General features: G+C 33.5%; 2 protein-coding genes across 2 annotated transcripts; one reads left to right on the forward strand and one right to left on the reverse strand.

Moving 5' to 3' along the window:
• Positions 1-1,515: 1,515 nt before the first annotated feature.
• LOC106770776 (pectinesterase-like) lies at positions 1,516-5,520 on the forward strand. The gene is made up of 3 exons (XM_014656575.2): positions 1,516-2,429; positions 2,665-2,825; positions 4,542-5,520. The coding sequence occupies exons 1-3, from the start codon at positions 1,624-1,626 to the stop codon at positions 5,234-5,236; spliced, it is 1,662 nt and encodes a 553-aa protein (XP_014512061.1). The 5' UTR covers positions 1,516-1,623; the 3' UTR covers positions 5,237-5,520.
• Positions 5,521-12,469: 6,949 nt separating this feature from the next.
• On the reverse strand, positions 12,470-13,042 carry LOC106770455 (uncharacterized mitochondrial protein AtMg00810-like). The gene has a single exon (XM_014656266.1). The coding sequence runs from the start codon at positions 13,040-13,042 to the stop codon at positions 12,470-12,472; it is 573 nt and encodes a 190-aa protein (XP_014511752.1).
• Positions 13,043-14,816: the final 1,774 nt, after the last annotated feature.

Raw genomic sequence — 14,816 nt, forward strand, 5'->3', positions numbered from 1 at the left:
TAGATGAGAAGTGGCAACTTACAATAGATGAAGAGATTAATCAATTGAGCGTAAATATACGTGGGCATGGTCTCATCTCTTAAAAGGAGCTTGACCTATTACAATAACCTAATTAAGAACAAGCTGACTACAATGAAAGTAAAGAAGTCAACTATGGTGAGAGAAAAGAACAAGTTAGCCATAGTGAAAGTGAAGAACAAGTCGATCATCGAGATAGTGAAGAACTCACTATTGATAAAAGGAGCAAGCACAATGTGCAATTTCATTCATCTGAGAACAAGAAAGTAAATATGAGTTATTACACGTGGAAAGTTGAGATGAAGAACCAAGATGAAAGACAAAAGAACCATTTAAGTTTATTGGGTAATTTTGTTGGGTTCAGAATAAACATAAATGTATTACTTGTTGGAGTCTCTATGTGTAGTTAATGTATTAGTCGTTGGAATCTTATGGGTAGTTAATGTATCCGTGTCGTTGGAGTGTTAGGATAGTTAATTTATTAGTCGTTTTTAGAAATTTGTCCGTTTTAAGTACAATGGTTAAAAATATGTAAGTTTATAAATTATATTGTTAATTGCATGAGTAACAAAACAACAACATAAGTAATTAAGTTTTCTCACAAGAAAGATTTATTTGTCTATTATAATTGACAAATAAGAATGGTAAAAATACACATGTTTAAGAGTATTTGTAGCTAAAATCCGCTAAGGAAAATAAATGAATAATTCACACATATACCCATAAGTAATGGATATAGATAATTTAGTACATATTTAAATAATTTAGTATATATTTATAAACAAGTTAGGTGTAGATATCACATTAACCATATGAATATTTATCACGCATAAAAGTATAAAATTTAATTTATATTTTCTCTTGTTAAATTTAACTAAAATTAAAATTTAATTTATATTTAATTTAATTTAGATTATATAATTTTATATTTTATATGTATTGTAATTTTAGTTATAGTTTATTTTAACAATCTATAAATTATTCCTTTTAAAGATTCGCTGATATCATGAATCCGCATGCTTTAACACATCTATGAATATTTTTAAACGGATAATGAGAGAGTTTTCTAATGTGAGTATGGATAAAGACTCCCCGTATCTGAACTCTTGTCAACACTTACTCATAAGTAGGGAAACATATATCTATTCGTGTGGTGCTTTTGTTTCTTTTATTAATAACTAATAATGCTCTTGGTTACTGTGTTGAGTAAATTAAAATATCTTTACAATATTGAAGAGCAAATCATATAGATGCTATGGGACGAAGCTTTAAGGATTTTACTCATCAAGTGCACGTTCCAAGCTAATTTGGTATATTTTTCCATAAACTTGACGCTGTGAAAAGAACACTTTCCTACAAAATAAAGCTGTGTTTTATAATTAAAGTTTGAAGTGGTTGATGTAGGAGCTAAGATGATAAAGGTTCTCACGCATAATAACACGTTGCATACTATGAGTTTAACAGAGTCAGTGAGCATGAGGTCCATGTCACATTAAAAAAGGTCCAGTTTCACACTGTCAACGTGAAACACCCCACTCCATTTTAGAAGCCAACCACTCTATTTATCCACAGCATGCACAAAAATCACACAAAAACTAAGTCACCATGAACAACTTCATACTTGCATCCATTTTCACTGTCATTTCTGCATTACTCTTCTTAGCAACTCATTTCACTAACACCCCAACAAGAGCCACACAGAAACACCTCCATTTCCAAAACCACATACAAGTAGCTCAATCCACGTGCCAAGGAACACTCTACCCCGAACTATGTGTCTCAACCCTTGCCACATTCCCAGATCTTACTTCCAAATCTGTCCCACAAGTCATTTCTTCTGTGGTCAACCATACCATGTACGAGGTAAAATCATCCTTCTACAACTGCAGCAGCCTCAAAAAGAAGATCAGAAACCTCAACCCACTTGATCAGAGAGCCCTCGACGACTGTCTCAAACTGTTCCAAGACACCAACCTGGAGCTCAAAACAACCATCGATGATCTCTCCACGAGCCCCATTGGGTCCAAGCGCCGCCATGACTTGCAGACTCTGCTCAGCGGAGCAATGACCAACTTATACACGTGCCTCGACGGCTTTGCTTACAGCAAGGGCCGCGTGAGAGACAGAATTGAGAAGAAGTTGCTTGAGATATCACATCACATGAGCAACTCCTTGGCCATGCTGAAGAAAGTTCCTGAAGTGAAGAAAACAACTTCGAAATCTGAGCTGTTCCCCGAATATGGAAAGATGAAAAAAGGTTTCCCCTCGTGGGTATCCCCCAATGACAGAAAGCTTCTCCAAGCGTCTGTGAATGAAACCAAGTTCGATCTCGTCGTTGCCAAAGATGGCACTGGCAATTTCACCACCATAGGGGAAGCACTTGCTGTGGCTCCCAACTCCAGCACAACCAGGTACGTAACATAAAGGTTTTTTCTTTACGTGAAATTGATGTTATCATGAATTACAAAATTGAAACATAAAAATTATGAGAAATATAAAAAATCATTGTATAACTTTGCAAGTAACAATGTGACTTTAAATGTTGACTTTATGCATCATTGTATTATGTTTATTCTCACATAAGATTGAACACAACACAGTTGTTAAACATGTTATATATGTGTTGTAAAATTTGTGTGATGACAGGTTTGTGATACACATAAAGGCGGGGGCGTATTTCGAGAATGTGGAAGTGATCAGGAAGCAGACGAATCTGATGTTTGTCGGAGACGGCATTGGGAAGACAGTAGTGAAAGGTAGTAGGAACGTTGTGGATGGATGGACAACTTTTCAATCAGCTACAGTTGGTACGTCTTCTTCTTGCTTCCTTCTGTTAATATTGGTTTGAAATTCCACCTTAAGTTGGGTTGATGAGTTTGCAGTTAAATTACATGATATAGGAAAATGATTTTAAATGGTTTGAACAGACACCGAGTGGTTGGGTTTGTCAAGTCAGGGTGGTGCAGTTACCGCGTGCATTGAATTGAAAAGTAGCTTTGTATAGGAAGGAAGCAGAGGCTGATGCATTTTGATGCGCTCTGCGGTCCTTAAAAATTCAGATATCACAGACTAGTGTCGGCTATATAACAAATCCTTATTAATGTTACGACAGTTTCAAATTTAGATTCTTGTCATGGCACTATCAAAATGCCTTTTTTTTGTTGTTGTTGTTGTACGCCAACTTGGCTTTGAATGTCTGAAGTAGAAGTAGGGAAATTTGAAAAGATAAAAGGCTTTGCCCGCTTAAAGTATATTAGAAGAATCCGCTTTCCCGTGAATGAACATAACGCTGAAAAATGATAGGTGATTGGTCCATGTGTATTTGTGCTATAGCCTTCTTTGATTTAATTATGAGCAGATGATGATACTGATCCTTTTATAATTAATTAATACAATGCTGGCTAGCTATATTCTAAAATGCTAGTTTTTCTTTGCCATCAATTATTCCTTTTCTGGGAATAACATTACAAGACCCAAGTTTGTGTTTTTCTGTGTTCCTGTCTAACTTTCAATCATATTGCAATATATCGGGTGATATCAGTTGGACTCTCTCTGTATCACATCATAACACTAGTAAAATTTATATTTTCTTTTTCTATGGGTATTATTTGGATGGATAATGATATTTAGACAACATTTTTTTGATAACATTTGAACATTGATTATGTGTCAATATGTAATTGGTCAAAAATTATTCCACAATCAATAATAATAATAATAATAATTATAAACATTATTGTGGAGTAATTTTTGACCAATCACATATTGACACGTAATCAATGTTCAAATGTTGTCAAAATAATGTTGTCTAAATATCATTATCCTATTTGGATATCAGTTATACCATTTTTCAATTGGATAATGATATTTAGACAACATTTTTTTGACAACATTTGAACATTGATTACATGTCAATCTGTGATTCGTCAAAAATTACTCCACAATCAATAATAATAATCATAAACATTATTGTGGAATAATTTTTGACCAATCACAGATTGACACGTAATCAATATTCAAATGTTGTCAAAAAAATGTTGTCTAAATATCATTATCCTTTTCAATTAGATTGATTTGTAAGATAACAATATAAAACATATAATTATTTTAAGGACAATGATATTTTAACAACTTTTTGATAATAGAACACGTGTCACCATTTTATTAATCTGTTTAAATTTATTCTAAAAAAAGTATTTTAAACAGACTAATCACAAAGTAAAAAAAAAAAATGGTTAAAAAGACTTTTCCTTCTTTTAATTTATATTTTGACGAAAAGTAGAGTTAGCAACATTCTTGGGTCAATCTATGGGGTCCACATGTCTACCCACGCCCAACTAAAAGTGCATTCTATTATTTGGGTTTCCTTGTTATTTCTTCTATGCTTCGCTTTTGCTTTTCTCTTTTTGCTTTTAACAAATAAAAAAAGGCTTTAACTTTTTCTGGTGGCTCTTTAATGTTGAATCATGAATGATGAGCCAGAATCTAATCCTTACACCTTTGACACTTATGGTATTTTGCAGCTGTTGTGGGAGAAGGATTCATAGCAAAGGGTATAACTTTTGAGAATTCAGCAGGGCCAGAGAAACACCAAGCAGTAGCCCTAAGAAGTGGTGCTGACTTCTCGGCTTTTTTCCGTTGCAGTTTTGTTGGCTACCAAGACACACTTTATGTGCATTCCCTACGCCAATTCTATCGAGAATGTGACGTTTATGGTACTGTAGACTTCATTTTTGGCAATGCAGCAGTGGTGTTCCAAAACTGCAACTTATACGCACGGAAACCAAACGAAAATCAGAAGAACTTGTTCACTGCGCAAGGCAGAGAGGACCCTAACCAAAACACTGGCATATCCATCTTGAACTGCAAGATTGCAGCTGCTTCAGATTTAATCCCTGTGAAATCTTCCTTCAAGAGCTACCTAGGTCGTCCATGGAAAACGTACTCAAGAACTGTTTATCTAAAATCTTACATGGAGGATCTGATTGATCCAGCAGGGTGGTTAGAATGGAATGAGACATTTGCATTGGATACACTGTATTATGGAGAGTACATGAATAAGGGTCCAGGTTCAAACACAAGTGCCAGAGTTTCATGGCCAGGTTATAGGGTCATAAACAGCTCAACTGAGGCAACCCAATTCACAGTTACTCAGTTTATTCAAGGCAATGACTGGTTGAACACCACAGGCATTCCATTCTTCTCTGGTTTGAGTTGATAAAGAAGATGTTACAATATAATTCTCTATCTTAACAAAGGTAGAGCATTGTTCTCAGTCCTCACCTCAGCAATAGCTAAACCTGAGAGACCACGAGAATTATAAGGTTTACATGTATTATTATTACTTAGTTCTTATTGAATAGGGCTATACAGGCTATGATAGCCCCCTCACTGTGTATCCAAAGTATAGTTCTTATTTCCGTAAGTGACTAATCCCACTTGATATCCCCGTTATGTACTAAATTTCTTTTTAGAAAAAAAAAAATGCAACAATGAAATCCCTAAGTTCTCTTCTCAATTAATTAATTAATAATGAATGCTGATTAAGATCCCTAAGTTTGCAATTTTTTAAATGATCGCGATACAAAATCCTTTATCTCGAACATGATGAAACTTAATGAACATGAACTTAATTGTGTTGTCACTTAGCTTACCCTCAAAAGGATCACGTAGAACACATGAAATACTAAGGTATAGTTTAGGGATGACAAAAAAATCCGCGAGTACGGGTATCTGCGGCGGATATTTACTATCCGCGGGTAACGGATAGCGAATATTTTAATACTCGCTTCTAAACGGGTCGGGTACGGGTAGTATACCATCCGACCCGCGGATACCCATTTACTGTAAAAATAATAAAAAAATAATAATTTATATATATTTTTAATTAAATTTCATTAAAAATAAAATAAATAATATTTTATTAGGTTAAATTTAATTAAAATTAAATTTTAATTTATATTTAACTTAATTTATATTATATATATATATATATATATATATATATATATTGTAATTTTATTTTAAAATGCATAAAATATATATTCTTTTTTTGCAGGTATCCGCAAGTACGTGCGGGTTTTAAAATACAAACATATATTTTTTAAACGAGTACTCGACGAATAATAAGTCGAATAACTGATAGGATTTTATCCAGCAGATCGGATTGCGGATATGTACTATTCGTGTCCGACCCGACCTGTTCCATCTCTCATATAACTACAAAGAATCAGCTCCAAGAACCATATAGTTTGGCTTTTTCTTCTCGCATCTCATAATTTCTAACTGCACTCATAACTAAAAGTGACTTCCAAATAATTTCTTCTACAAATATTTAAAACTAGGATTGTTAGAATTTTCATAATATAATTTTTATAACATAATCTTTGGAGCAAAATTTTTAGAAAAGGATTTGTGGAAAATAAGTTTTTCAGAAAATGTATCTTTCTTTTTTAATCCACATTTTTTATTGATTTTTTATATTGTTCTTGGTTGTGTTTTTAAAATACATGATATTTATAAATCTTTTTAATAATTTTAAAACATCAAAATCAATGTTCTTCAGTAAATTTTGAAGACACGATAGAAAAACAGTAGGAAATAACTTAGCAGATCATCTAAATTCGATATTTTCAACCAAACTAAGTATAATTTTTGGAAGTTTATGTATTGTATGTTTTAGTTTATATGTGATCAAATTAGGTATTTGTATATTTTTTGTCAAACTTTTTGAGATAAATTCTATTTATATTTACTAATTATCTCAATCAAATTTTTAGCTTTAATTGTTTTAAATTATGTTAATTCATGAACACTAAAGTGTAAGAACAAAGAAATAATGTGTTCATACGCGGGTATTAACGTCAACCTCGTGATGGTTCATTTTTCCTGGTAATGTTGTCTTAGACATTCATATCGATGAAAATTATATATTAATTTTGGACATTTTATGAATGAAAATATGAACTATATCATGAGATAAACTTTCCCATTTGCTGCAACCGTGGTTCTGATAGTGTAATTTTTCAAAGTCTGTTTTCAAAGTATGGAGGCAGTCCAAATTGACGGTCTCATTGATATCGTTAACTAATTAATGTTAACTTATAAATATAATAATTATAATTAATTAATATAATAATATGAATTTATTGCTTTTTGCGCAAGAAAAAAAACAATGGTATTTATTTCTTTTATCGTTGTTATAGATATTGTCTTTTTTAAATATATTGAAGGAAATATTAACTAAAATTTATCGCTTATTTCTCACTTTAAATACAAATTCATTACTTCTATCAATTAATTACAAATTTATAATTTAACTTATAAATATAACAAAATCTATAGACATCTATAAATTTTTAATTGTAATGTAAACTTCAAAATAGGGTGAAGTCTTTCTTATTTAAATTTAATTAAATTCAAGATTAAAAATTAGTGACCGTGAAATGATTTAAAATTACATAATTTAATTTAAAAGATTAATTTTCATATACTAATATTTCTATGGATAAAATATATATATCGATTTCAAAAACTTAAAAAAATATTAAATTTTCTATGGACAAAATATAGATAACAGTTTGAAAATCTGAAGAAAAGAAAAAACATGAATTGATGTTCAAAAAATTCAAAAGATATTTTTAGCTTCTTCACATCTTGATTTGTCTTTTTTCCTCACAATAACACTTTTGAAAATTTGTCAAATCTTGCCCCCATGCATCAATTTAGATAACTCTCACTATCAAATTTGGATTGTTTAAAAATCAACTAAATTGACAAATTTCTTACATCTATAGTAATCATTTAGTGATATAAAAAGTGCATTCCAGTTCCTATGTCTCAAAAACCAAGACTTTGAAAATTTCTCAAATCTTGGCACCAAACACCAATTAGTCAAGTCTCACCATCAAACTTTACTTGTTTGAAAACCAACCAAATTGAAAAATTTCTTACACCAACATTTTGGCAGTAATCATTTGGGGATATAAAGAGTGCATTCCAGCTCCTAAGTCTCAAAATCAAGACTTTGAAAATTTTCCAAATCTTGCCACCAAGTATAACTTAGCACAATCTCACCACCAAACTTGACTTATTTGAAAACCAACCAAATTGACAAATTTCTTGCACCAAGATTTTGGCAGTAGTCATTTTGTTCCAGCCCTTAAGTCTAAAAAACCAAGACTTTTAAAATTTTCCAAATCTTGTCACCAAACACCACCTTACCCAAGTCTCACCATCAAACTTGGCTTTCTTGAAAACCAACCAAATTGAAAAATTTAATGCACTAAGATTTTTGCAGTAGTCATTTGGTGATATAAAGAGTGCATTCTAGCCCTTAAGTCTTAAAACCCAAAACTTTAAAAAATTTCCAAATCTTGGAACCAAGCACCAACTTAGTCAAGTCTCACCACCAAACTTGACTTGCTTGAAAACCAACCAAATTGGAAAATTTCTTGCACCAAGATTTTTACAAAAATCGTTTGGTAATATAAAGAGTGCATTCCAGTCCCTAAGTCTAAAAAACCAAGACTTTGAAAATTTCTCAAATCTTGGCACCAAGCATCAACTTAGCCAAGTCTCACCACCAAACTTGGCTAGCTTGAAAACCAACCAAATTGACAAATTTCTTGTACCAAAATTTTTATAATAGTCATTTGGTGATATAAAGAGTGCATTCTAGCCCTTAAGTCTAAAAAACTAAGACTTTCAAAATTTCCCAAAGGCACTAAGTACCAACTTAGCTAAGTCTCATTACCAAAATTGGCTTGCCTGAAAACCAACCAAATTGATAAATTTCTTGCACCAAGATTTTGGCAGTAGTCATTTGGTGATATAAATAGTGCATTTCCAACCCCTAAGTCTAAAAAACCAAGACTTAAGGTGTTAATTCTTGGCAAGGTTGTTAAATACTTGTAGTAGTTCGAATACGCAAAGGAGATCTCTGTTAAGGTTGTTGAGTACCAGGAGTGGTGATAATACTCAAAAAAATCTCAACGGATTGCTAAGTACCAGTTGTGGTGCGAATATTCAAGAAAATCTCAGCGGGTTGCTAAGTACCAAGAGTGGTGTGTATACTCAAAAGAAATCTTGACAGGGTTGCTGAGTACCAGAAGTGGTGCTAATGTTTGTTAAACATGTCCAAAAGGTCATAAGAGAGTCTTGCTAAACAAATTCTTGTTATGTTTTGCTAGATAATGTTAAACTATAGGGCAAACGATACCTTGTACCAAACGATATTTACATCCAATGATGAAACATTTAAGAATGGCTTGGTATCTTTACATAAATGCTTAAATGCTCAAATCTTGTTTGAACAATAGAAAATTTGAAAAACTTATAGTTTTTCTGAACACGCATTAAAGAGCATTAAATGCACAACATTTCAAAACAAAAAATGTGATAAGAAACAAGACATATTTGTCTGCATGCATATCTACTCTACTTTTTACAGTTGCCTATGTCAGGTATCCATCTACTCTATAATGTACAAGTCAGAAGTGGATGTTAGAGACAAAGAAGACATTCAGGGAATGTTCTCACTATCAAAAGTTGTACTGAAGAGTTCGTACAACCTACTTTTGATAAAATACTGAAAAAGCATGTCTTCTTTGAAAAGTTGACTTTAACCTACGATTGCTACCTATGAGAAGGCTAAGAAAATCTAAAGATCAAGAACAAGCACTAGCTAACAGATATTTTCTCATGAAGCCTACAAATTGAAGATCTTTGAAGAGAAGATTAAGAGAATAGGCACATGAATGCAAAAGAAATTATCTGGAAAGAAAAGTAAATACAAAAGAAAGAAAATAGTCTCAAGTTTTATAGAATCATAAGCTTACGCTTGTAAGAAGAGAAAATACTCTAAAGAATCTATTAGATTGAATTGTATTGTAAAACACATCCTCTCTATGAGAGTAATCGTCTAAGGACTTGTAAGCAATCTGGTTGATTGCAAATTCTAAATTCAAACACTTAACGGTTAACTTGGTTGAGTTAAACGATAGCTAGACAGTGTATCAGGTTGATACAAGATTTGTCTAGTGGAAACCAGGAGTGGATGAAACTCAACTAGATAACATATTAGGAAGATATCGAGATTGTCTAAAGATACCAAGAGTGTTGAAGAATATTGCACAACTAAGAATGGATGATACTTGATTCTAATTAGAGTTACACAATCATTTATAAAATATTGTCATTAAATGCTATCTTTATTGAACTATATTTCAAAAACACTAGCGTACATTTACCGAGACAATTAGAAAACATTTTATCTCTTAACTTATAATTTAAATAGAACTTTATAAATAAAGTGTTTGACAACTTACAGTACAGTAAAAGCGCGAATTACCCGTGGACTTTTACCGAAGGCCTTAGGGTCGTCGATAATGCTTTGGTGAATTTAAATACCAAAGGGCCTTAGGCAATCGGTAAAAGGCTCGATGAATTGAGATAAAAATTTGGGATTTTTGCATCGTGAAATCACTTTGTCGTGCTGTAAAAACCTAATTGCACTTTTTTCCCTCCCAAAGTTGGTGGTGGTTCTTGCCCAGCAAAGCTGCTCTCGTGTTTTTCGTCGGCGAAGGTGCATTTGCATCATTCGGTCATCTTTGTGAGGTGAAGGGCGTGGGCCATTAATGTTGTGTCGTGAGTAGAGGCTATTGGTGCTTCGGTTGGGGGATTGTGGTTGAAGACTCTTAGTGGACGACGATTCCTGCACATTCTTTGGCTACCATGGTGTAGGGAGGCTGTCGTGGAGGTAGGGTGTCGAGAATCATCCCTTTTGTGTAGGGAGATAAATCTTTTCTGTTGTGAACTTTCCATACTTCTACATCATAGAGAAAAATACAGAAGTTAGAGAATAATATTATTGTAGCCAACAACCTTCGAAATGCATCTAAAAAAGTGGCATCAGTTATTTCAGGTGGAAAGTGCTGATATTATTACATATGGTTCAGCCCAGAGTTTATAGGATGGTTTCCAATCTTTGTTAGCTTATTCGCTCTAACTAAAGACCAACTCATGCAGGTATTATAAGCATTATTCAAATCTTAGTTATTGGAGTTTTTCCTGGTTTTAGTAGTAATTTAGTGCACCAAGAGCTAACTCTGGTTGTTGTGTTATTATGGTCATTCTGTTTTTCACTTATTGTTGGCTCGGGTGCACACATGTAAAGGATTCTTTTATTAAATGTTTTCTTAGAAAAGCTAGAAGTTATTATGGTTATTATTTTTGGTACGTAGTTGGTCTACAATTAGTTACATTGGTGCTTTCTTGAAAGATCAATGATGATGAAATTATGAAAAGATATTTAGAAGCAAATGTCCATCTAGAGTATGTTGGAACAAACAATACTTACTGTACTTAAGAAATAGCATATTTGTTTTTACTGAACCATTAAAAACTATAACGAGACATTTTTTATATCTTAATGGTACTGATTTTTTCTTTTTATAAAATATCTACGAATCTAGGATTAGTGATTCATTTCATAAATTATTATCTGAGCAATAAACAGGACGAATTAGTGAGTGTAATACCACTTGTTTATACAAAGGTGAGAAAAAAAATGAAAAAAAGTTATGCAATCATATATGAGTATGGTGGTGACGCTGATCATTGTTAAATTGGAGTTTTTCCATTGAATATAGAATTGAAGGGTCTCTTTATCAGTTTGACCATTTTTAGAAAGATAATTTTTGTCTTGAATAGGATCTAAGTTTCAATTATAAGAAATGCATAGTGAATATAAATTAAAAGCATATATCAAGAAGACGTACCTGGAAAAATGAACCGAAGAACGAACCCTAGGCACCAAGAAGCAAGAAGAGAGAAAAAGCTTTATGCGTAAGAGAAGAAGCATCCAAAGAGAAGAAGAAAAAGGAATATTATTGAAAAGCTAAAGTCTAATACAATGAGATGAAAGAAATACAATAAAAAGGGAAAAGAAAGTGGGTTGGGCTGCAAGGAGTTGCGACCCATTAATTAATGTTATCATCCCCCTCAAGCTGGGAGTATATGTTAGTCATTCTCAGCTTGGAATGAAGGTATTTAAAAACAGCAGGAGCAAGGGGTTTGGTGAAGAGATCAACTCCTTGTTGGTGGAAATGAGGAGCAGTTTGAGAAGGCCATCGTTGAGTTTATCCCTGACAATGTGGCAGTCTATTTCTACGTGTTTGGTGCGTTCATGGAAGACATGATTAGAAGCAATCTGGATAGCGGAGCGATTGTCGTAGTAGACAAGAGCAGGTTGGATGGTGAGGATGCGAAGGTCATGAAGAATGTAGGTTAACCATTGTAGTTCACACGTAACAGTGGCAAGAGCCTAACATTCAGCTGCTGCAGAGCTTCTGGAAACGGTATGCTGCTTTTTGGATTTCCAAGAGATGATAGAATTGTCGAAGTAAATGAAGTAACCAGTAATAGATTTTCTGGATTCGGGGCAAGTGGCCTAGTCAGAATCACTGTAGGCTTTGAGTTGATTGATATTGTTGCTGTGGAGGAGAATGCCATTGCCAGGACTTCCCTTAAGATATCTAAGGATGCGGTGAGCAGCTTGCTGATGAAGGGTTGTAGGAGAGGAGGCAAATTGACTGAGATTATTAACTGAGAATGTGATGTCGGGTCTGGTATTGGTGAGATATATAAGGCGATCAATGAGCCTTCGGTAGGAGGAGGCATCTTCATCATTGAGGAGGTCACCTTGACTAGTAAGATGAGAAGAATGTGCCATGGGAGAGGGCATGGGGGCACAATTGAGCATTCCAGCTTCTGTGAGAAGATCAAGGGTGTACTTGCGTTGGCTGAGGTGGATACCAGAGTTGTTCCGAGCCACTTCCAATCCAAGAAAGTAAGTGAGATCGCCAAGGTTTTTGATGTGGAAAAGACTGTAAAGAGAATTTGTGATATTTTGTATCTTAGTGGCGTTGTTGCCCGCAATATCAATGTCATCAACATAGATTAAGATGGCAATGATGTGGCAAGTATCCATCAAACTTGTGTTTGATTGTATATCCAGCGGCATCCAATAGCAGTTTTACTGGGGGAGAGGTCAGTGATGGTCCATGTGTTATTGCTTGCTAAGGCGTCGAGTTCATCCTGCATAGCTTTAGTCCACTGAGGTATTTAGATGCTTCCTTGTAGGTGCGAGGTTCAGTGATAGATGATATGGAGAGGATGGTGTGCCTGAAATCAGAGGAGAGTCTGTCATAAGAAAGAAAATTAGTAATATGGTATCTAATAATGTTATTAGTGTGGAAATCTGTAAGATAGTAGGAGGCCGTTTGGACTGAGTGGAATGTCTTATGGTGTCACCGTGCTCAGATATATTAGGGACATTATCACGGGAGATGTTAGTGGAGGGAGGTTCAACAATGTTAGGGATGTTGGTGGTGTCATTAGTACTGGTGGCAATATCACTATCAACAACAATATTACTAGGCATAAAAACTGTATTACTAGAAAAATTGATATCATTATAATTGTGACTATAATTGTGAGGAAGAAGCAAGGAAATAGAGTTAAAATCAGAATTACTGGGTGAATAAGAAGTATATGGAAAACAATCTTCATGAAATAACACATGACGAGATATATCAATCTTATGATTTTGTAAATTAAGGAACTGATAACCTTTTGTGTGCTGTTGAAAACCAAGAAAAATTCCAGGAACAGCTCTAGCATCAAATTTTTTTCTGGGAGCAGTTAAAGTGCTGATATAGCATAAACAACCAAAAACACGCAGAGTAGAAATGTCATACAATTTTCCATATAATTTTTCATATGGAGTAGCATCATCAAGTAAAGGTGTAGGCATGCAACTGATTAGTAAAGTAGCATGTTCAGCAGTAAAACACCAAAAAAGGGTAGGCAAATTTGCTTGAAACAAGAGGGAACGAGTGACATTTAACAAGTGTTGGTGTTTACGTTCAACTGTGTCATTTTGTTGAGGAGTTTCATTACATGTGGTTTGATGGTTAATACCTTTAAGAGAGAAGAAATTATGCATAGCAAATTCAATGCCATTATCAGTGCAGATGGTTTTAATAGTGGTAGAAAATTGATTTTCTATGTTTGTTATAAAATCAGTGATGATTTTTCTAACACCAGATTTGTAAGTCATAGGTACAAGCCAAGTAAAACGAGAAAAATCATCCACAATGGTAAGAAAATATTTCAAGCCACGCATAGAAATGATATTACAAGGACCCTATATATCAACGTGAATAAGATAAAAAAATATGCATGGTTTTAGATATTCTGTTAGAGAAAGGCAATTTCTTTGTTTAGCACGATGACAAGCATCACAAATGTATGTGGGATTATGGACAATGAATGGATATTTGAGTTTCAAACTGTTCAATCTAATATCTGAAGGATGTCCTAATCTAAGATGCCATAGGCTAGTGTCATTTGCAACATTGTTGGCAGAATTTACAAAAGTAAGTATGTTCAAAGAAGAATCTAAAATATACAAGCCTTCAACAAGTTTAGCTATAGAAATCTTCTCTTTGGTTTAAATGTTCTGTATGATAATGGCATTGAATTTGCTATGCCATGAGAAGAAAAAGTTAGTTCGTATTTATTAAAAGAAATCAACTGAGATATGGAAATTAGATTAAAGGAGAATTGTGAAACATAAAGGACATTTAAGAGGTGGATCTTGTTGTTAAGAATAAGAGTACCAGAATATTCAGAGTAAACAATAGTACCATTAGGTAAAGCAATTTAAATAGGCTTGATTTTTTTATAAGATGAAAAGTTTCGTAGAGAAATACTTATGTGGTCAGTTGCTCCAG

The sequence above is a fragment of the Vigna radiata genome, chromosome 8, assembly GCF_000741045.1.
Source record: "Vigna radiata var. radiata cultivar VC1973A chromosome 8, Vradiata_ver6, whole genome shotgun sequence".
Classification (NCBI taxonomy): domain Eukaryota; kingdom Viridiplantae; phylum Streptophyta; class Magnoliopsida; order Fabales; family Fabaceae; genus Vigna; species Vigna radiata.

Excerpts from the sequence above, each read along its gene's own strand:
- LOC106770776 (XM_014656575.2), top strand. The coding sequence starts at position 1,624 with ATGAACAACTTCATACTTGCATCCATTTTCACTGTCATTTCTGCATTA. Across the intron at positions 2,430-2,664 it reads CCCAACTCCAGCACAACCAG|GTTTGTGATACACATAAAGG; the intron begins GTACGTAACATA and ends GTGTGATGACAG. Across the intron at positions 2,826-4,541 it reads TTTTCAATCAGCTACAGTTG|CTGTTGTGGGAGAAGGATTC; the intron begins GTACGTCTTCTT and ends GGTATTTTGCAG.
- LOC106770455 (XM_014656266.1), bottom strand. The coding sequence starts at position 13,042 with ATGCCGCTGGATATACAATCAAACACAAGTTTGATGGATACTTGCCAC.